The sequence below is a fragment of the Chiloscyllium plagiosum genome, unplaced genomic scaffold (assembly GCF_037043375.1).
Source record: "Chiloscyllium plagiosum isolate Xiang-an unplaced genomic scaffold, Cpla_swu_hap1 HiC_scaffold_2, whole genome shotgun sequence".
Lineage (NCBI taxonomy): Eukaryota > Metazoa > Chordata > Chondrichthyes > Orectolobiformes > Hemiscylliidae > Chiloscyllium > Chiloscyllium plagiosum.
Window position 1 is genome coordinate 11,267,566 of NW_028270140.1, and position 24,023 is coordinate 11,291,588.

At 41.9% G+C, this 24,023-nt stretch overlaps 1 protein-coding gene across 3 annotated transcripts in view; it reads left to right on the top strand.

The window, feature by feature from the left end:
- mllt3 (MLLT3 super elongation complex subunit) overlaps positions 1-22,879 on the top strand; it is a 233,313-nt gene extending 210,434 nt beyond the window's left edge. For all 3 annotated transcript variants that reach the window (XM_043719014.2, XM_043719024.2, XM_087994580.1), the window contains 2 exons: positions 3,244-3,315; positions 20,393-22,879. In XM_043719014.2, coding sequence (XP_043574949.1) covers positions 3,244-3,315; positions 20,393-20,524 — 204 coding nt within the window. In that variant the 3' untranslated portion in view covers positions 20,525-22,879. The remainder of the gene's footprint in view (positions 1-3,243; positions 3,316-20,392) is intronic.
- The last annotated feature ends 1,144 nt before the right edge of the window (positions 22,880-24,023 follow it).

Sequence of the window (24,023 nt, forward strand, 5' to 3'; positions counted from 1 at the left end):
ACGCACGCACACACACCCCACCCACCCACCCACCCACGCGACGCACGCACACCCCACCCACCCACCCACCCACCCACGCGACGCACGCACACCCCACCCACCCACCCACCCACCCACCCACGCGACGCACGCACACCCCACCCACCCACCCACCCACCCACCCACGCGACGCACGCACACCCCACCCACCCACCCACCCACGCGACGCACGCACACACATCCCACCCACCCACGCGACGCACGCACACCCCACCCACCCACCCACCCACGCGACGCACACCCCACCCACCCACGCGACGCACGCACACCCCACCCACCCCACCCGACGCACGCACTACATACTATACACACACACACTCACTATATATACACACACATACTCTATATATATATATATATGCACACACACTACACATTATATACACACACTCTCTATATATTTACACATACACTCTATATATTTACACATACACTCATATATAGTGTGTGTATATAATGTATATACACACTATATACACACACTATATACGCACACTCTACACACTATATATACTATATACACACTATATATACTATATACACACTATATATATACTATATACACACTATATATATACTATATACACACACTATATATATACACACACACTATATATACACACACTATATATACACACTATATACACACACTACACACTATATACACACACTATATATTTATACACACTCTATATATTTACACACACTCTATATATACACACACTATATATGTCTACGCGCACTCGCTCTACGCGCACTCGCTCTACACGCACTCGCTCTACACGCACTCGCTCGGGAAGGCAGTTCAGTGTTTGTTCACCGAGAAGATCCTTTTGTTGATCAAAACACTGTTTCTCCGTCTTCCTTTTCTGGGTACTTTTACTTATTTGTAGGAGGCATAAAGTGAATGATTCGCGCGACTGGGGGTTTCTGAACTAATAATAAACTGTTCCAGTTTAAAGCAATTGATGTGGGCTCACCTGTCTCAGGGTGAAGAAATTTCTCCTCATCTCAGCCCTAAATAGCTTACCCTGTATCCTTAGACTGTGTCTCCTGGTGTTGCTGGACGTTGGGAACATCTATCCTGCATTTATCCTGTCTAGCCCTGTTTGGAATTTTATAGCTTTCCATGGGAATGAAGTTTTGGAGGATTACTATATTTGACTGTTCAAAATTTTAGTTACAGTCAGTACTGTCCATGAACCCAAACATAATCCTAGGTCCAAACTATATTTAACGCCATGACACATCTCATGTTATAACACTTAAAAGAGAGATCCCATGTACTTAATAAGAGACGGAAGCCACAAGATTCCAAGGTTCGAACAAACAGTAGACTTGGCAAAGTTAAATTAGTAATGCAATCTTTAGAATCAGAATCCCTACAGTGTGGAAACAGGCCCTTCAGCTCTGAGTATCCTACCCTATTACTCTACGTTAACCCCTGACTAACTTACACATCCCTGAACATTATGGGGAAATTTAGCATGGCCAGTTCACCTGGCTTGCACATCTTTGGATTGTGGGAGGAAATCTGAGCACCCAGAGGCAACCCACACAGACACGAGGAGAATGTGCCAAATGCACGCAGGCAGTCGCCCGAGGCTGGAATCGAACCCGGGTCCCTGGTGCTGTGAGGCAGCAGTGCTAACCACTGAGCCATCGTGCCGCCCATGTATATATTTAATATATACATAATTCTAATTGGAATTGGAATATAAATTAACTGGAGGTAAATGTGGGTAACAAACACACTCTAGACTAACACCTTCAGGATAAAGGCGTGTTGCCTCTTCACCTTGCTCCTGAAGTCTCTTACTCACCAGCAACCCAAAGCAGTCCACTCATCCCTCCATCCTCCTGACTCTGTTCTGAGTAACAACTTGCAAGAACCTGCATCTTCATACCTAAGCACTGTTGAACGTAGCTGATTAAAACAGTTGCATATAGCAATCCATTGGAAGCACTTGCCTGGATGTTACATTTTTCACAGATTACTGGTCTATGTACTATAAATGACATAAAATAAAATGCCTTTCACCGTCCAGCAACATACCAAGGGAACTATCATGTGAACATGATTCACGGAATCTGGAAGGTGATGTGAAGGATGTTCCCAATGATGGAGAACTCCAATACCAGGACTCAGTTTAAGAATACAAGGTAGGCCATTTTGAAATGAGGAGAAATTTCTTTCCCCAGACAGTGGTGAATTCTCTGCACAGAAAGTGGGTTGAGGCCAAAGCATTGAATATCTTCAAGAAGGAGTTAGTTATAGTTCTTGTGGCTAAGGGGTGCAAATGGCTGCAGGGTATGAAGTTTGGTGATCAGTTGTGATCCACTTCAATGACAGAGCAGGTGCGAAGTGTCTACTCCTGCTTTGTTTCTATTCTCTAAAATCAAATGTTCCAATTTAATGTTGATTTTTCCTTTGGAAATCATGGGCCAGTCTTGAAACCTCCGAACAGTAAACTATATCAACTGAAATTAGTATCTTTATAATTATTCTCCCTTGTCCAATGTTACTTTTCAACATTCTCTTTCTTGTTTTTATGCATTTCATGCTGAATTAATCTTGTTTTTTTTAAGGAAAGCTTACTGAAAGACTTCCACTGTAAATTTTATGATATACTTTTTATTAACCGACAAATTTGTGGGTAGTGGTGTATGTTGAGGAAAATATTCCCCTCACTTATTTTCTGTACAGATTTAGTTCATTCATTGTGAATTGCCTTAACCACAATAAGTAGTGCAAAGAGTGATCGTTTCAATTAGTCGATAACTGTAATGTAAGTTAGCACAAGGTAGTTTGGGAATATTGCAAAATTATTTCAGATGTTTTGCAGGATTCTGAAACATGTGAACGTGTGCAAATCAAGCAAACATCAGAAAAACGTTTTTTTCCCAATAAGAGACATGGAATCTCTCCAGTTGAATTTTGACAAAAAGCGCACAATATCTCAAATATGAAGTTGGTTTTATCTGTGCAGATCCCAAATTGAGGACCATCCGAGATCGTGCAGCTGATTATAAAACATTTTTTTTGCATGCCAAGTATGATCTTTGACAACATGTTAATCTTCAAGAGTGTAACTGGTGAGAGACAAAATGCATTGGGGTAGCTGAACAGCATTTTATATTTTCATTTCGGGCATGCTAAAAAGGTGTCAGAATAATAATTCTTCATTGGAAATTTGTCCTCAGGCATATCTGGATGAGTTGGTTGAGCTTCATCGACGGCTAATGACACTTCGTGAACGGCACATACTACAACAGGTAACACTCCTCTTAAGACACATATTTAACTATTACACAAATTGTCTGATTTTATTCCACATCTAAGGATTGATTCTAAAAGAGAAACTCGCCAAGTTTTACAATCCTGTAGTTGCACCTGAGAATTTAATAAGGATCACAAGCATCTTACCAGTTTCCCAGTTGTTATTTTTCACCACTTGGCATTCCTTCTCCATTTTTACATGTTTCCCTTCTGTTCTTGAACATAATATCTATGTTCTTTGTGTACTACTTCTCTATCTAGTAAAAGCCAGAAGTCACACGACATCAGGTTATAGTCCAACATAGAGTCATAGAGATGTACAGCCTGAAAACAGACCCTTCAGTCCAACTTGTCCATGCCGACCAGATATTCCAACCCAATCTAGTCCCACCTGCCAGCACCCGGCCCATATCCCTCCAAACCCTTCCTATTCATGTACCCGTCCAAATGCCTTTTAAATGTTGCAATTGTACCAGCCTCCACCACTTCCTCTGGCAGTTCATTCCATACTCGCACCACTCTGAGTGAAAAAGTTGCCCCTTAGGTCTCTTTTATATCTTTCCCCTTTCACCATAAACCTATCCCTCTAGTTCTGGACTCCTCCACCCCAAGGTAAAGAACTTATTGATTTATCCTATCCATGCCCCCTCATGATTTTGTAAACTTCAAGAAGGTCACCCCTCCGCTTCCGACGTTCCAGGGAAAACAACCCCAGCCTATTCAGCCTCTCCCTGTAGCTCAAATCCTCCAACCCTGGCAACATTCTTGTAAATCTTTTCTGAACCCTTTCAAGTTTCACAACATCCTTCCAATAGGAAGGAGACCAGAATTGCACGTAATATTCCAAAAGTGACCTAACATTGTCCTGGTCAGCCACAACATGACCTCCCAACTCCTGTACTCAATGCTCTGACCAATAAAATCACATTAGCTGATGACGGAGCAGCGCTTCAAAAGCTTGTGATTTCAAATAAATCTTTTGGACGATATCCTGGTGTCATGTGACTTCTGACTTTGTCCACCCCAGTCCAACACCAGCAGCTCCACATCATCTCTGTATCATAGGGGAGTTTGGTGGTGGAGGGATAAATATTTTCTTCAGTGTGATATGCCAACTCATTTGTTCAAACTGTTCATGATTTCATTTGAGCAGCAAAGATTCTGACTTGATACGCTATTAATGAATGCCAGGTTCTGGCGCCAAAATGTATACTACTTCAGTTGAGGCTTTTTCTGATTGGTTTCCACTGTATCATGGCTGTGAACTCAAGATCATTCTAATAATCATTCTAATTCCAAATGGAGGATCAGACAAAATTGTGGTTGTAAGAACAGCTCCTTTTTGGCGTATTTTCAGTGTTGGAGCTCAGTTCCTCAAATTCTAGGAACAGTATTTACTGTTTTATAAGCTGTAGCATTGTTCTGCACCATATTTTGGTGGTTGGGGGGGGGAGGAATGATCAAAACAACAGCATTTCAAAAAGGAGGAAGACAGATTAAAGGGCAGTGACCACATGGGAAGTGATTCAAAAGGAGAGCGAAACCTGCACTGCTGCCTGACCCAGCTTAACCTGCATAGCTACTGACTATGCTGTCTATTTTCAAGTATCTCTGGACATTGGAGTTCATTCTAAGAAAAATAAACAGCAGAATTCACAGCTGACCTTGGAGAAACCTGTGTGTGGGAGCTCACCGCAAGGGAGCAGCTAAGTGGATAGTGTTTGAAGTGTAACCTTACTGGTTTTCTTTTATAATCTACAACAGTGCATGGAATTTTTTTTTTATTCAGTGTTGTTATTGAGATCTGTCTCTTGATTAAACTTTAAAAATATAAAAACATAGGTTTTAAGCTAGCCTGGAACAGTGAGACTGTGCTATTTTTTGGGTCTGTAGATTAAGGTGCAAAGATGGCCTTTAGCAGAGTGATGTGCTCTTCCTGTTGGATGTGGGAGACGAAGGAGAGTTTCCATGTTGGTGATTATGTCTGCAGGAAGTGTCTTTGGTTGTGAATCCTACTGGATTGCATGGATCAGTTGGAGTGGCAGTTAGAGGCAGTTAGAATTTACAGAAACTGGGGGAGACGGGTGATGGATGGCAATTGCAGGAAGGGGGATATACAAAGATACAGTCGGTAGGTGGGTCATCTCCAAGAAAGGAAGATGAGGGAGGCAGGTAGTGCAGGAGTCTCCTATGGTTATCCCCATTTCAAACCTATATTGTGTTTTGGAAAATGTAGGGGGTGATGGACTCTCAGGGGAATGTAGCACTGACAGCCAGGTTTCTGATTTTGAGACTGGCTCTAATGTTATGAGGGGTACGCCATGTTCCAAGCAATTGATTGTAATAGGGGACTGTCTAGTCGGAGGCACAGACAGGCGGTTTTGCAGTTGACAGTGAGCCATCAGAATGGTGCTTTGCTTCCCTGGAGCTAGGATCAACGATATTTTGGAGAGAGTGCAGAATATTCTCACAGGGAGCAGGATCAGCAGGAGGTTGTTGTACACATTGAAACTAATGACATAGGAAGTAAAAAAGATGCGATTCTGAGGAAAGAATATAGGAAGTAAGGCAGGAGTTTAAAAAGTAGGTCCTGGACGGTGGTAATATCTGGATTACTCCCAGTGCCATGAGCTAGTGAGGGTAGAAATGGAAGGGTAAGAGCAGATGAATGCATGGCTGACGAGCTGGTGCAGGGGAGAAGGAGTCCTACTTCTGGATCACTAGAATGCTTTCTGGGGTAGTAGTGACCTGTATAAGAAAGACAGACACCTAAATTGGAAGGGGACTGCTGCATTGGCAGGGAGATATGCCAGAGCTGCTCAGCAGGATTTAAACTCCTAAGGGTGTTGGGGGTGGGGGGGGAGAGACCCCAGGAGACAATGTGGAAAGAGATCAGTCTGAGACTGGTACAGTTGGGACCAGGTGTAAGTCAAACAGACCGGGCAGGCAGGAACAAAGCAGAGAATGAGCTAAGACTGAAACAAATACAATATAATTTATCAATGCTAGAGGCCTATCAAGTAAGGCAGTTGAACTCAAGACCTGGTTCGGAACATGAGACTGGGATATCATAGCAATTACAGAGACGTGGCTCAGGGATGGACAGGACTGACAGCTTAGTGGCCCACGCTATAGATCCTATAGGAAGGATCAAAAGGGAGGGCAAGACAAGAGGGTGAGTGGCATTTTTGATTAGGTGTAACATCACGGCTGTATCTAGGGAGGATATTCCTGGGAATACGTCCAGGGAAGTTATTTGGATGGAACTGAGAAATAAGAAAGGGATGATCACTGTATTGGGATTGTACGGTAGACCGCCAAACAGTCAGCAGGAAATTGAGAAGCAAATATGTTAGAACATCTCAGTTATCTGGAAGAATAATAGGGTGGTTATGGTAGGGGATTTTAACTTTCCAAACATAGACTGCAACTGCCATAATGTTAAGGGCTTGGATGGAGAGGAATTTGTTCAGGTATGTAAACGAACATTTTCTGATTCAGTATGTAGATGTACCTACTAGAGAAGATTCAAAACTTGACCTACTCTTGGGAAATAAGGCAGGTGACTGAGGTGTCAGTGAGGGAGCACTTTGGGGCAAGCGACCATAATTTTGTTAGTTTTAAAGTAGTAATGGATAGATTGGATTTAAAAATTAAATCCAAAAATTAAACATCTGAATTGGAGGAAGGCTAAGTTTGACGGTATTAGGCAAGAACTTTTATTCCTGATGAAGGGCTTTTGCCCGAAACGTCGATTTTGCCTGTCCTCGGATGCTGCCTGAATTGCTGTGCTCTTCCAGCACCACTGATCCAAGAACTTTTAAAAGCTGATTGGGGGCAGATGTTCGCAGGTAAAGGGACGACTGGAAAATGGGAAGCCTTCAGAAATGAGAGAACGAAACTCCAGCGAAAGTATATTCTTGTTAGGGTGAAAGGAAAGGCTGGTAGGTGTAGGGAATGCTGGATGACTAGAGAAACTGAGGTTTAGGTCAAGAATAAGAAGGAAGCATATGTCCGGTATAGACAAGAGAGATGGAGTGATTTCCCTAGAAGAGTATGTAGGCAGTAGGAGTATACTTCAGAGGGAAATCAGGAGGGCATAAAAGGGATAACATTACGGCTGTAATTAGGGATGATATTCCTGGGAATCTATCTATAAGCAATCCCATAGAACATGAGAGAGCTTTGGCAAATAAGGTTAAGCAAAATCCAAAGGGATTTGACAAATACATGAAGGACAAAAGGGTAACTAAGGAGAGAATAGGGGCCCTTAAAGAGATCAGCAAGGTCACCCGTGTGTGGCACCTCAGATAGAGGCGATACTAAATGAGTACTTTGCAACAGTGTTTACTGTGGAGAAGGATATGGAAGATATAGAATGTGGGAAATAAAAATCTTGAACAATGACCATATTTACAGAGGAGGTGGTGCTGGACAGCTTAAGATGCATCTAAGTGGATAAATCCCCAGGACCTGTTCAGATGTACCCAAGAACTCTGAGAGAAGCTAGGGAAGTGATTGCTGGCCCCCTTGCAGAGATATTTGTGTCATGGATAGTCACAGGTGAGATGCCGGAAGACTGGAGATTGGCTAATGTGGTGCCACTGTTTAATAAAGGTGGTAAGGAAAAGCCAGGGTGCTACAGACTGGTGAGCCTGACATCAATGGTGGGCAAGTTATTGGAGGAAGTCCTGAGGGACAGATTTACATGTATTTGGAAAGGCAAAGACTGAGATGCTGCATTTTGGAAAGGCAAATCTTAGCAGGACTTATACACTTAATGGTAAGGTCCTATGGAGTGTTGCTGAACAGAGAGAGACCTTGGAGTGCAGGTTCATAGCTCCTTGAAAGTGGAGTCGCAGGGAGATAGGTTAGTGAAGAACGCATTTGGTATGCTTTCCTTTATCAGTCAGAGCATTGAGTATTGGCGTTGGAAGGTCATGTTGTGGCTGTACAGGACATTGGTCAGGCCACTTTTGGAATACTGCGTGCAGTTCTGGTCTTCCTGTTATAGGAAGGATGTTGTGAAACTTGAAAGGGTTCAGAAAAGATTTACAAGAATGTTGCCAGGGTTGGCAGGTTTGAGCTATAGGGAGAGGCTGATTTGGCTGAGGCTGTTTTCCTTGGAGCATCAGAGGCTGAGGTTATTGAGGTTTATAAAATCACGAGGGCCATGGATAGGGTAAATAGACAAGGTCTTTTCCACAGGGAAGGGAAGTCCAAAACTAGAGGGCATAGATTTACGGTGAGAGGGGAAAGATTTAAGAGACCCAAGGGACAAACCTTTTTCACACAGAGGGTGGTGTGCATATGAAATGAGCTGCCAGAGGAAGTGGTGGAGGCTGCTACAATTACTACATTTGAAAGGCATCTGAATGGGTATATAAACAGGAAGGGTTTAGCAGGATATGGGCCAAGTGCTGGCAAATGGGACTAGATTAGGTTAGGATATCTGGTTGGTATGGATCAGTTGGACTGAAGGGTCTGTTTCTGTGCTAAATATCTCTATGGCCAGGGATTTTCCCAACCAGTAAAATGTTGATTGCTTCTGAACTGTTTGAAATTGTTCACTTTCATTGTAGCCAGATGTAAGAACTGACCAGTCATTCTAATGGAAAACAGCCAATCGAAAGAGTGAAGAGTCCGTTGTCGACTCACAGGTCATGGGATTAATATCTGGCAAAAAATAGATGGTTAATTTTGAATGGGCATGTTTCTGTTATTACAGGGCATTCTGATTCAGTCATGCTCATAGAACCAAATGGGACAGGCACACAGTCTACTGCAATGTTCTTCAGTGGCCTCCCCTTGTGGACCAGATTGACATATTACAAAAGCAGTCAACACGATTAGATTAGATTCTCCTCCTCTGATGCTGCATGACCTGTGCTTTTCCAGCACTACACACTTTCGACACTGAAATATGTGCTGTTCCACTTGCGTCTGTGTTCTATCCTGCCTACCAACAAAGAGAAGTTGCCCTCAAATCAAATAAATGGTATTTTTGGCAGTCTTGCTTTTTAAAGATATTTACTAACCAGTCTGTTCAGGGATGCCATTACATGCCTCTGGAACAAGTGGGACTTGAACCTGGACCTCTTGGCTCAGAGATAGGAACACTGCCACATGAACCCCAGTCTTGTTGTTTAAGCTAAGTTGAAATACTGATACTTTTTAATGAAAGTGCTGTACTTCACAATTTTAGGAGCAAACCTCCTTGTGAGGAAGTGTTTGGTTCTGAAACAAAATGAATCTCCACTGGTTTCAAAAGGGGAACCTTCAGGCTTTCGCTGGACATATATTAAAACCATATATGCTGCCTGAGTTAATAGTGAATGCAAGATGTTAGTTTGTCTGAGTTTGCTTTCACAATTAACTGATCATTTTGAGTTCTTTTTATCCTGAAGGAACGTATAGTTACTGTAAAGATGTGGAGGTGCCGGTGTTGGACTAGGGTGGACAAAGTTAAAAATCACGTGACGTCAGGTTATAGTCCAAAAGGTTTATTTGGACTATAGGCTAGTGCCATGTGATTTTTAACTTAGTTGCTGTAAATCATGTCATGATTCTTTTAAAGACTATCCATTGCTTATGTACAGTACTGCCTTTTAATGCGTTTCCCAATTCACCTCAGCCAATTTATATGACTTGCCTTCATATTCTCTCTCATTTAGCATGCAGGCAATTCTTTGATGTGACATCGCCAGTATCTCATTGTTAGATATGCATGATGTCCAATAGATTATTAAGCAGAGAGAAATTTGAATGCAAGAAAAAGCTCACTAGAACTGTAAAAGCAGTTTGTGAGAGTTTCTATAGAAAATCTTTTCAAAAGAGTAAGCAAAATGAGCATTAGTCCGTCAAAGTGTGCCTAGCAAATTAATGGAAAATTTCAGAGCTGGTGGATGAATTGGATGCATATTTTGCCTAAATCATAAATATAGAGGATATGAATAATATTCCAGAAATGTGTGGAATTCATGGAATGGAAAGGAGGGGGGAAACTCTGGAAAATTCACTAAAGTGATAGTTGGAGCTGCTGCGCTGACAAATCTCTGGGTCTTCATGGACTTCATCCCCTGGGGTGATGGTTCTTCCTAGAATCAGTCAGTGAGATGTTATGCATTGGCTTCAATTTTCAAAATTTCCAACATGTGGGGAAGTATCCATTTGATTGGAAAAGAGCAAATGTAAGTCCTTTCTTCAAAATGGAAGAGACAGAGAAAGCAGGAACTTACAGGCCAGAGCCAGTTAGCTTAAGATCGATCTGAGAAAAAATGTTAGAAAATGTTTTTAAATATATTGTAGCTGGGTACTTCAAGGGGGAAAAAAAACAACTCAGGGCAATCAGGCAGAGTCAGCATGGTTTTATGAAACAAATAATGTTTAACCAATTTATTGTAGTTCTTTGAGGAGCTAACATGCTCTTGTATTGTGGTTGTATTGTAGACAGAGATCTACAAGGTATTCACTAAGGTGCAACATCAAATAGGGGGAGCACATTGGTATAGATAGAAGGTTGATTCATGAAAAAAGAATGGGCATAAATGGGCCATTTTCTGATTGGAAAGATCTAACAAGTGATCTGCCAAAGGGATATTCAAATCTTGGTGAGGCCTATCCTTGCCTCCAGTTCCTCCTTCAGTCGGCATGGTTGTGTTTGGATTCTTTTTGATAATTTTCTGCATTGACTCGATGCTCTATCTTTATGAATGTCTCTTCCTGAGACCCTTAAATTGCCAGCACAGCTTGTTTCATTTTGACTGATTTCTTAACATGAATTCCAAAATCTCCTCTTCCTTAGCTGGCTGTTCCTGAAGCTTCACTGTCACTGGCATGAAACCACTTGGGGAATTTATTTTTGTAGCTCGAATTATTTTGAAGACTGCTAAACTGTATTGCTACAGTGAGAAGCATTTTCACTCTGAATGACCAACTTCTGTCTAAAAGAAACAACACACTCTGCTTTTCTAAGAACTTGCTTCTGTCTCTCCCCATGTCACAGGGCATCTTGGGTGCCATTTGTTATTTCCTCTCAAGATGTACCCCAAGATTGTAAATCCATACTTAGGTGCATGTGCCAACAAAGATCAGACTCTCCCCAGGTAACACTTTTCAAGCAAACCGACATGATACCAAGACTAGGATCCTCCATTTTAAAGCGCAATTTTTAAAAAAATTCAAATCAGACTTTAAACTATACATGGTTCTGTCCACTTTAGAACATGGGTTTTCACACTATGATAATCTGTACCTTCATCACATGAGATTGAGATTCAGAGCTCAGCTCAGAGTCAACTATGTGGCTGTGGATCTGTACTCAAAAGTAAGACTGACAAATTATCTTCTCTAAAGGGCACCTTTGAGCTAAACGTATTTTTATAGCAGTCTCAACTTCATGATCAACACTCGGGCCAGAACATTTCCTCTCCGTGAGGAAAATGCATCAGAAATAGAACCTCAGCATCAAGAAAAGAACTCCCAATGTTTTCTCTTCCTTGATTTGAAAACTACAACTTCAGACCCACACTATTAAGTGGTGACTGCCTTATTTCCATGCATTTAAATCTCATTGTTAGCCCACATCACCTGATTAATGTGCTACTTCCAATTCTCCTCTCCTTCGACGAGAAGCCAGATGCCACCAATTCCCAACATGAAGGTTGGAGCCAATACCTGGCAGCTGTAGCTCATTGATTGTCCAGGTCCTCATCCAACCCTGACTTCACCACAAACACTCCTGCATACTCCACGGACACCAGTCTTCCCCAGCTTTCATCCTTGCCAGTTGGCGTTGGCAAAACACCCGCCTCACCCACATAAATGTACATTAGTACCAACTCTTTTAGAACGTCAACCCTTCAGGAATTTACTTTAAAGCTCATTTGCATCTGCTAGGTCACCTTTAACACAGAACACGTGCCTCTCGGGCATCCTCTGCCTCTTGGCATCATTTTTCTCCACACTACCACACTTGGTGTTTATTTGGAAGTTGGAAGTTGGCCTCTATGGATTGTTATTGCGTTTTAGCCACATGGTCTTCAGTGTTAACTTACTTCAGCTTCTCGGTCCTGCATTGCATTTTTAATGCACTGGGTGAGTGGAGCAGCTGGTCACAATTTAAGAGCTGAATAGTCAAGGGTGTGGACCTACAGCACCATGCCACGTCGATGTCACAGCTGCAATATGTGCGAGCATCTTCTGCAGCAGACTCCGTCCTGACACTATTGGGACTTGTCCATCTTTCAATCCAGTTTGCAAACTATTGATGAACCTCCCTGCCTATCTGTCCATTTTCAGAAAATCATTCATAGCCAAGATGGTAGGATTGTCATCCTCTGCTTGAGGTGGAGCTGGTGCTTGGTCTGGCAGGTCTTTAAATATCTGAAGACCTACAGGCATCCCATACTTGCCCAGTGGCAGGGAAGTGTCACTTATGTGCTGACCAGATGGTGCTCCCAACATGAATCTGAAGAGGATTCTAACAAAGCTAAAGGTCTCTGAGCCTTGCCACTGCAACCTCTGAAGGTTGACTGGCTTTGTCCTTGGTGTGTGGTGGAATTTTAACTTGTACCTCTGGAGTATTAGTTCAGAATCTGCATTATGAGTTCAGTATTATTATGATGGTGACACTATTCCTTAATGAGATCAGTTTAGTCAATTTAATATGTGAATGTGATCTACACTGTTGTCTCCTGTGTTCATTGGCTGTGAAATGAAGAGTGTCAGCCATTCAGATGGAGCCTTGTTTCACCTCTGTGTAACTTGTCTGTAATCAGAATTCAAGTGGCTTTCATGTTAAAAACACTGCTGTCGTGTTCAGATCAATAAGGAGTCAATAAAGGGAATGCTTTTGCTTCACTTTTGCATTTTGCTATCATGTAAATAAATGCAGAATCACCTCTTGTAAAAGTAAGGTCCTAGTATTACAAAGGTGAATGGCTTAGAACCCATTAAAGCTGGGCAGGAAACTGTGGAAGACTTCGTCATGTAACACAATTCTAAACCTGGTGTGTCTCATTGTCTGGAAAGTATTGCAGGGGAGATATCTTATAGTTGATGGAGATACAAATCTTGAATACCAATACTTTATTCAACTTGTAAATAGCACTGTGTAATTCTCCAATTTTGCAAATTTAGGTTTCGTAATTGTGTCAGAGAGACTTTGACTGACTGTATTGTTTTCTCCGTATCGTCCTTATTGGAATAGAACCTTAATCTTTTGGTTATGACACTTCGAGTAAACATGGTGCATTTACCTACTGGATAGATAGCAATATCAATTGGACAGCCCAATAGATGATATCTAAAACCTTATTCCTCTGCATTGGGTGTTCAAGCACCAAAAGACATTGGTTATAATCATTGGTTCAGAAAAAAACAAAAGAAATAGGATGGGCCATCTTTTGTACCATCTCATAGCCCTCAACACCTCAAGATTTCAAAAATAGTTTTAAATACTTTAAATACTTCCACTGATCCAGCCTCCACAACTTTCCTGGGTAGAGACTTGCAGGCATTCACTATCCTCTGGGGGAAGAAATTGCTTTGCTCCTCAGCTTTGAGTATCTCCCTGTTCTGTAATTATTTCCCCTAATTGAGATTCCCCCGTTGGGTGGAACTGTCTTCTCAATATCTACCCTGTAAGACATAGACATAGAATCCCTACATTGTGGAAACAGGTCCTTTGGCTGGCCCAGTCCACATTGACCCTCCAAAAAGCGTTCCACCCAGACGTACCCGTTTACCCTATCCCTGTAACCCTGCATTTTCCATGGCGAATCCACCTAGCCTACCTAAATTGTCCCTGGACAATTTAGCATGGTCAATCCACCTAACCTGTGCAGCTTTGGACATGTGGGAGGAGACCAGAGCACCTGGAGGAAATCCACGCAGACACGGGGAACATGCAAAATACATACAGACAATTGCCCGAAGGTGGAATCGAACCCAGGTTCCTGGTGCTGTGAGGCAGCAGTGATAACCACTGAGCCATTGTACTGTCCCCTATAAAATGTTTATGGATAAACAGGATCGCCCCTTATTCTTTTAGATGCTAATAAATAAACATCTAATCTGTTTAGCCGTTTTTGACAAATCAAGTCCCTTTATCCCAAGAATGAGCCAAGTGAATCTCTTTTGAACTGCGTCCAATGCCAGTATATTTTGTAAACACGGACCAAAGCAGTACTCCAGTTGTAGCACCACAAGCATCTGTATAGTTGCAACAAGACTTTCCCATTTGTAAACTCTAACCCCCCCAGCAATAAAACCAACATTCAATTTGCTGTCTTAAACTGAGCATGCAGTTGCAGCACGTAATTAATTGTTTTGTGCACAAGATCACGCTGTAATGTACTTTTTAGAATCTTCCTCCATTTAAATAAAATAAGTTTATTCTTTCTACTTCACATTTTCTACATTAAACTCCAGCAGCCAAGCTTCTGCTTACTCACTCAACCAATCTAACCCTTTGCATATTCCTTATCTCCTTATCACAGCATACTCTTCCACAATGTTTATATTATCAGCAAATGTGGATACATTCTGATCTGTCCGCACCATGTTATTCATGTAGATGGTAACTAATTGAGGTCCAAGGACTGTTTGTTGTAGCACTCCAATTTCCAATCTTAAAACGATCTATTAATTCCGATTCTGTCTTCTGTGTGTTAACCAATCCTCAATCCATACTAATACATATCTCATTAGTGTCAACAGGTAACCAATGAAATTGTTGATCTGTTGGTTTTGATTTTCCCAAAAAAAATTAGATTTGGAGAAAGGCTCCTTTGAAATGAAAAATAGCCAATTTAACTCCTTTGTTCAAAAAGGGAAGGAGACCAGGTACGAAACAACAATCTTATCTGTCATTGGGGAAATGTTAGAAGTTATTATTAAAGATGTTATGACAGGGCACTTGGATAAGATCAAGGTGGTCAGGCATAGCCAGCATGGTTTTGTCAGCGGGAAATCATATTTAACAAATTTATTGAAGTGCTTTGAAAAACCTGTGCTGTAGATAAAGGGGAACCAGTGGATGGTTTGCAATTAGATTTCCAGAAGGCATTTGTTCAGGTTCCATATTATAGACTATTGCAGAAAGTAAAATCTCAAGGTGTAGGTGTCATGGTACTGCATGGCTAAAAGACTGGCTGGTTAACAGGAAGCAGAGAGAAAGGATAAATGTTTGTTTTTTTCAGGTTGGCAGGATGTCCTGAATAGTATGTCACAGGGATCTGTGGTACAGTTGAAATTGATATCAATGAAGGGGTCAGAGGTATGGTAGCTACATTTGCTGATGACACAAAGATAGGTAGGGAAAGAAGCTGAAAAAGCTCAGCAGGTCTGGCAGCATCTGTACGAGAAGTCCGTTAACATTTCGGGTCTGGTGTCCCTTCCTCAGAATTGGCCAGTAAATGAATTTCCATGTTAAATAGTGTTTTTCTTAGCTGTGTACTTTTTAAGTTGTAATAATCTCTCCTGATTTCAGCCACTTGGCTAATCAAAAAAAGGCACTAAACAGGAGAGCCTAAGGCGAGGCATCATCTCTGAGCAAGGGGTCACTCCTTTAAGACAGAGCTGAGGAGGAATTTCTTCTCCAAGTGTAGTGAATCTATGAAATGCTTTACCACAGTGGGCTGTCGGTACTGGGTCATTCAAAGCTGAGAAAGGCATTTATTCTTAGTTAAAGAATAAAGGATATGTGGAAAATACCTGAGCGACTACCTAATAATAATTTTTTTAAAAAAACAGATGGGGAGGGGGTGGGAGGGAGTGACTTACAGAAGTTTATAAAATCATGAGGGGTGTGGATAGGGTGAATATCCAAGGTCTTTTTTTCTTATGGTGGGGGAGTTCAAAACTAGAAGGCATAGGTTTAAAGTGAGAGAGGAAAGATTTAAAAAGGACCCCAAGGGGTAACTTTGGATAGGAAGGGTTTAGAGGGATATGGGCCAAATGATGGTAAACGGGACTAGGTCAAATTGGGATGGACCTAGTCATTCTGATTGGCATGTGTGAGTTGGACCAAAGGATCTGTTTCCATGCGGCATGATTGTAAATAGTCACCAATCAGCTATTTTCCTGGATATTGGACCTTGGCTCTGAGAGATTAAAGCAGTTGAAGGGACACTTTGCCACTGCTGGCTTTCTTACGCAGGTCTGCTATTCTCTTCCTGAATTGCTGTTCTTGTGCACTCTTCCTCTGTTCTAGAAGCACAGGAATCTCCTCTCTCTGAAGAATGGTCACTGGATCCAAAACATTAAACCCTGCTTTCTCTGTCAACAGATGCTGCTAGAGCTGCTGAGTTTCTCCAGCGATTTCTGCTTCTGTCATCCTCTGTTAGCCTTTTGGTAACCGATTTCATGTTCTCCTCTCTCCATCTTATATTTCCGGCTGACACCGCTGTTTGTTAGAGTGTATTTTACCAGGCTGGTTACCGAAATGATGGTGCATGGCAAATTGATTGCAGTCATGCTTGTGATTTCCTGATGAACTATTTGTAGCTTGGTTCCCCATTTATAAAGTTAACACTTACACCATCAGACGAATTAGACGTTCAGAACAATTTTGAAGCAAAGGATTGCCCCAAGTATTTCCATCTTCTACAGTGGTGGAAATTTGCTAGCGTCTATAAGACCATTAGACATAGGAGTGGAAGTAAGGCCATGCAGCCCATCGAATCCACTCTGCCATTCAATCATGGCTGATGGGCATTTCAGCGCTACTCTCACTATAGCCCGTAATTCCTTGCGAGATCAAGAATTTATCAGTCTCTGCCTTGAAGACATTTAATGTCCCAGCCTCCACTGCGCTCCATAGCAATGATTGGTTATTGAGTGATTGTGGCAAATAGCATGAACATATTTAAGAGGAAGCTAAGTAAGTGCATGAGGAAGCAGCCAATCATGGAACGTTTTCATGCAGTGCAATAAAACAAATAGTGCCAGAAACGTCTGTGGAGCTCAACACTATTTTAGCTGTAAATTCTACTGTCCGTGTTAAGCTAGCTACTTTCAACTTCACTCTCAATATCCTGCATTGAGTGTGTGTGCTGCGAAAGGTAGACAGCATCCGAGGAGCAGGAGAATCGGCGTTTCTGGGGCATAAGCCCTTCATCAGGAATGAGGCTTGTGGGCTGAGAGATAAATGGGTTGGGGGTGGGGCTAGGGAAAAGGTAGCTGATAGTGCAATAGGTAGATGAAGATGATAGATCAGAAAGGAGGGTGGAACGGATCGATGGGAAAGGTGATGGACTGGTCAGAAGGGCGGTGCCGAGTTGGAGGCTTGGGACTGGGTTAATGTGGAGGGGGGGGGGGGGGGAAATGAGGAAACTGGCGAAATCCACATTGATCCCTTGTGGTTGCAGGGTCCCAAGGTGGAAGATGAGGCGTTCTTCCTCCAGGCATCGGGTGGTAAGGGTTTGGTGATGGAGGAGGCCCATGACCTGCATATCCTTGGCGGACTGGGAGGGGCAGTTGAAGTATTCAGCCATGGAGAGGAGGGGTTGATTGGTGCGGATGTCCCAGAGATGTTCTCTGAACCGATCTGCAAGTTTGCATCCTGTCTCCCTGATGTAGAGGAGACCACGCTGGGTGCAATAGATATAGTCGACATTGGTGAAGGTACAGGTAAATTTCTGTCAGATGTGGAAGGATCCTTTGGGGCCTTGGATGGAGGTGAGGGGAGTTGTGTGGGCACAGCGTCTCAATATCCTGCAACAGAGTCAGCTGAATGTGGACAGTAGCATTGTATTAAATTCAGTGACTTTACAATAGAATTTCAGTTCTGAATTTCAAGGGCTTCTTGCCAGTAACATTTGATTTAACAATCTGTGAAATGTATTCCTTCTGTTTTCTCAAGAGTTGAGCACAACAGCATATTAGAAAATTGCAGATGTTTAATCCCTTTCTGAAGGCTCTGGGTCTGTTATGAAACTGAAGAACACACTATTAATCCATCTAATCCAACTGAAATATCACATGGATCCAGTGTCAAGGAGGGAGTCTTACTTCGCACCCCACAGATTCCCCTCCTGACATCCACCCTCCCTCGAGTAATTTTCAGAAGAGTTAGATTTTCTCAGAAACAAACAGAGAGAAAAAGAAGTTGCAGTTGGATAATTCATAACCCGCATGATAAAAGTTGTTTCTGTAATGCTGTAGATACGAATATTGGAGACTGAAATCCAAAGTGTCAGAGAAAAGAAAGTATTATTGAGAAGAAGTAGTAATTCACTGGATTCCCTCACCCTCTCTTCTCACCCACCGACTCCCACAGCTACCTGGATTACACCTCTTCCCACCCGACCTCCTGCAAAAATGCCATCCAGTATTCCCAATTCCCTCACCTCAGCTGTATCTACTCCCAGGAGGATCAGTTCCACCACAGAATACACCAGATGGCCTCCTCCTTTAGAGACCACAATACCCCTTCCCACGTGGTTAAAGATGCCCTCCAATGCATCTCGTCCACATCCCGCACCTCCGCCCTCAGACTCCACCCCTCCAACCGTAACAAGGACAGAACGTCCCCGGTGCTCACCTTCCACCCTACCAACCTTTGCATAAACCAAATCATCCGCCCACATTTCTGCCACCTCCAAACGGACCCCACCACCAGGGATATATTTCCATCCCCGCCCCTTTCCGCCTTCCGCAAAGACCGTTCCCTCCGTGACTACCTGGTCAGGTCCACGCCCCCCAACACCCACCCTCCTGTCCTGATACCCTCCCCTGCCACCACAGAAATTCCAAAACCTGCGCCCACACCACCTCCCTCACCTCCATCCAAGGCATCAAAGGAGCCTTCCACATCCATCAAAGTTTTACCTGCACATCCACCAATATCATTTATTGTATCCGTTGCTCCCGATGCGGTCTCCTCTACATTGGCGAGACTGGACGCATCCTAGTAGAGTGCTTTAGGGAGCATCTCTGGGACACCCGCATCAATCAATCACCCGCCCAACATTTCAACTCCCCCTCCCACTCTGCCGAGGACATGGAGGTCCTGGGCCTCCTTCACTGCCGCTCCCTCACCACCCGATGCCTGGAGGAAGAACGCCTCATCTTCCGCCTCGGAACACTTCAACCCCAGGGCATCAATATGGACTTCAACAGTTTCCTCATTTCCCCTTCTCCCACCTCACCCTAGTTCCAAACTTGCAGCTCAGCACTGTCCCCATGACTTGTCCTACCTGCCTATCTTCTTTTCCACCTATCCACTCCACCCTCTTCCCTGACCTATCACCTTCATCCCCTCCCCCACCCACCCATTGTACTCTTTGCTACTTTCTCCCCACCCCCACCCTCCTCTCATTTATCTCTCCACCCTTCAGGCACTCTGCCTGTATTCCTGATGAAGGGCTTTTGCCCAAAACATCGATTTTCCTGCTCCTCAGATGCTGCCTGACCTGCTGTGCTTTTCCAGCACCACTCTAATCGAGACTCTGGTTTCCAGCATCTGCAGCCCTTGTTTTTACATAGTACTGCTGATGCTGATGAACTAGGAGAAAGTGAGGACTGCAGATGCTGGCGATCAGAGCTGAAAAATGTGTTGCTGGAAAAGCGCAGCAGGTCAGGCAGCATCAAAGGAACAGGAGAATCGACGTTTCGGGCATAAGCCCTTCTTCAGGACTAAAGAAGGGCTTATGCCCGAAACGTCAATTCTCCTGTTCCTTTGATGCTGCCTGACCTGCTGCGCTTTTCCAGCAACACATTTTTCAACTCTGATGCTGATGAATGTCTGATAAATGTCGACTTTGAATAGGGATTTTGGGGCGAGGTTGGAGTACACAGTCCAAATATATAACTGAAGAAAAAGATCAGTTAAAGAAGTGAAAAGAGATGATGAGCAAAGGCTACTTCAAAAGAAACTTTTGGTTTCTATCGTGGCCCTGGGGCAGCTCTGGAGTAACAAAGAGTCATTCCTTCCCCAATGTTTATGTATTTACATGCTGAGGTGTCATTAATACTAACCACTACTTAATTGAAACTAGAATTTGCAGTTGAGTTATAAATAACAGCATTTAACGTCAGCTAATTTGTTGCTTATCTGTCTTTATTTAGATCGTTAACCTCATAGAAGAAACGGGACATTTTCACATCACAAACACAACATTTGACTTTGACCTTTGCTCACTGGATAAAACCACAGTTCGAAAATTACAGAGTTACCTGGAAACTTCAGGAACGTCATGAGGACACTGGTCCCCAGCTACGAGCTGGAGGTTTGAACTTTTTAAGCGATGCAACCGATGACTAGCCCTATAGAGCTACTTCCTGCAGCTTTTTTCCAGCCAGTCATGCTTCTCTTCCCCTGACCGTGTTGCTGGGGGAAAATGCCAAGAGATTCAACAGATCCTTACCAGCCTGAGGAATGTTCTGGAAGCGCTGGACCAGTGAGGTTCATCTTCTCCTTTACCTCTCATCCCCTGGATATTTGCTCTTTGAGAATCTCAGCGGTAGTATGTATCTTTGTGGTGTCCACATCCACATGGTGAATGATGCATGTGCAACACTGCCTTAGTATGTAACTGATTTATCTATTTATTGAAAAAAAAATACATTCATGATAAATATCTTGGATCTTTGGAACACTACCAAACATTGAGCACTCTGGTCACATTTGTGACCAAGGCTTATGAATGCAGTAGGAATTGGCCACCAGATGTCCGGTGAATTCATCTCCAATATTTGGTTTCCTTTGTAAACTAGCTGCAATCATAGGGACACTATGTAACTACACAATGTTCTAGCCTTAGTAATTGAACTGTAGTGCTTTAAAAATCTATTACTGTGCACTGTTCTAAGAATCATTACCAGCTTTGCTATGTTTTAATTAGTGATCAGCAGACACAAACGATCAGATGTGTACTGATGCTGGAGGAAATATAGTCTGCACAATCATGTTATTAAGCAGAGATTTTTTTAAAAAAATATTTCTTCCAGATTTGATTCAAACTTTTTACAGGGAATAAGGGATTTTGTGGTGTAATTCTGCTTACCCTTTTAAAGTACTTGACACCTTTTCTTATTTTAAAAGATTGTTAAAATGCAATGCCAGTCATCGGCACGTGCAGTTGCATCACAGCTGTCATGCGCACAGTGGCCCTCTCTCAGATTCTGAAATTCTTCTTTCATTTCCTAATGTCAGCCTACGTTCGCACCCTCCTGTTGTTTTAGCTCTGCAAACTCAGTGAACGGTAAAGACGTCTGAAGACTCCAAGAACTAACTGATGAAGGACAGTGAAAAACGGTTTTAAACGAGATTTTTGATGACTCGTGTAAAGGTTTTGGCATATCAGATGTAGTTAAATTGTTTTTTTGTTTTAAAAGGATGAAATGGGTTTGTCAAAAATATTCTGTTCCCAATTTTCTGTAAGTTTGTTGTAGAAAATTCTCAATTTGGGATTAATTATTTATTTGAAACACTCCCTTTACTGCCAAATCTGTTTTGCCGTCTTTACCTATTCTGGTAAACGGTGTGTGTTTATCAGTCCATCCTTTGGATAGTGAAATTATATTTCTTAAAAGTAGATCTTTCTTTAGCAAGTATGTTGCAGTAAAACCATGTTTCAATGGCGTCTTTTTGAGGAGACCTTAACTGCTACTTTCAGTCCAAAGATGGGATGAAGTTTAGTACTTTTTTTTTAATTACTGAAGGTTCTGAAACTGCTTCCAGCAGCATAAAGTGTACTTTCCGGTGATAACGAGGTTCAGAAAAGTCATTTTGTCCATTACTTGAAATGTTACCTTGCTAGTATACTTTTGATGTGCAATTCAGTTCAGAAAAAAACAGATTTTTTTTGAGAAAAGAGGGAATAAGTGAACTTACTTCATTTCATGTATGTGGTGTTCAATGTGTGTTTTCAATTCCCATTTCACTTTGATTTTGATGTGTCCGTGGTGAAACCCAAGATTCTTGGTTCGAGGCAAGGAATGCTCCAGCAGTCTTCAAAAAAGTTTAACATGGTACTTTGTGAGTTCCTTTTTAATTTAATGTAGTTGCTTGATCCATCTTGATTGTTGTGGCTAAACTTTGTGGTACAACTCACTTCCAAGAAATATTTCATTAAATTTTAAAGAGAATCTTTGCTGTGATTCATCTAGTCATTCCTCATCGCAAAGATTTCATGTGACAAATGGTTCAAAGTACAAAGCAGTGAACGCTTTCTACACTCCATGAATTAGTAAATAAAGATTAGTTTCAGATTCTGTTACTACAAAAAAACATGTTAATATAATATATAAGGTTTAAATACTTTATTTTGTAATCGAACCAAGATAGAAAGAAATAAATTGGTATGTAAGTATCTATTGTACTGCACATCCATGGGACACCAGTCTAAAGTAAATCGTTTTGCAAACATTATGGATAAGAAGTATGAACTTAATAATTTAGACTTAATCCCAGGAAGAATTTACTGCAATATTGGGTTTACCACAATATTTAATTTGGGCAAGTATGTTACACTCTTAAACCAATTTTTGCATTAGCTTTTCCATCAACCTTTTGTATCCAGAGAACAAAATAAATCTTTTTTTTTCAAAGAATTTGTGCTTGTGCACTTATTTTCAAGCAGTACTGCTTTTTCTGAGGAGGTGTTGCTTAATCAGGTGAAAGTGAGGATAGCAGATGCTGGAGATCAGAGTCGAGAGTGTGTTGCTGGAAAAGCACAGCAGGTCAGGCAGCATCGGAGGAGCAGGAAAATCGACGTTTCAGGCAAAAGCCCTTCATCAGGAATAATATTGCTTAGTCATGCCAGTCATGTCTTGACCTATGTAGATAGTGAAATTTCCTTTTAAAATAGCTACATTTTATTTTCAAATATTCTGTTTAAAATTCTCAATGTGCTTCATCTAAGACTTATTCGATCTTTATTCATAAAACAGCAGCTGCAAAATGGTAACTTATGAAATCTTTTCAAATGACTTTCAGACTGGGTTCTGTGACTGAGTGTGAAATACCATGCTAATACAGGACTGAAGCTGTGATACAGAAACTGTTTCAAGGCTCAAGAATAACTACCTATTTCATGTGCTCCTCCGCAGACCCAGTGTTAACAATAACGTTAGCTTTGTAATATTGCTTCGATGGAGGAGATGACAAGTAACGTTACAGGAATAATCAGAGTTTGTTTTGAATTTGCAAGTTGTTTCCTTGTGCTAGCTCTGCAAGACCAGCCTTTCAACAAATCACTGTTCTGGTCTGTGGCCCTAAATGAAAATGTGGAATCCTTTTTGATCATTTTGACATTAGTGCTTCAGTTGTATTTTGTGGTAAACTTAATGACAGGCTAAATTCAAACCAATTAGTCCAATAGTCTGAATTAATTTTGTTCTGATTTCTGCAATAGATATATCATTGAAGGCTCTCCAGTTAGACTCTACAAGCCACCTTGCACAGTTGTATTATTTTTCCCAAACAACAGAAGTAAATGGCACTTTCACAAAACTTACATTTCATTCATTATTTAGATTCAGCTTGTATAGTTTGTGTCTGGTTAATCGCATGAAGTTTATTAATCCTTGTAAAGATTAGGATTGGATTATTAACTTTTTCTGAGCACATAAATATAGGAAACACGTGTAACATGAGTTGAGGAAGGAGCTGTAAGACTGAGTATTTAATAAACTCTATCGACAGAGGAAGATGGTTTGGTTTCCTGCTTCAACAATTTATTGGGACCACATTGAC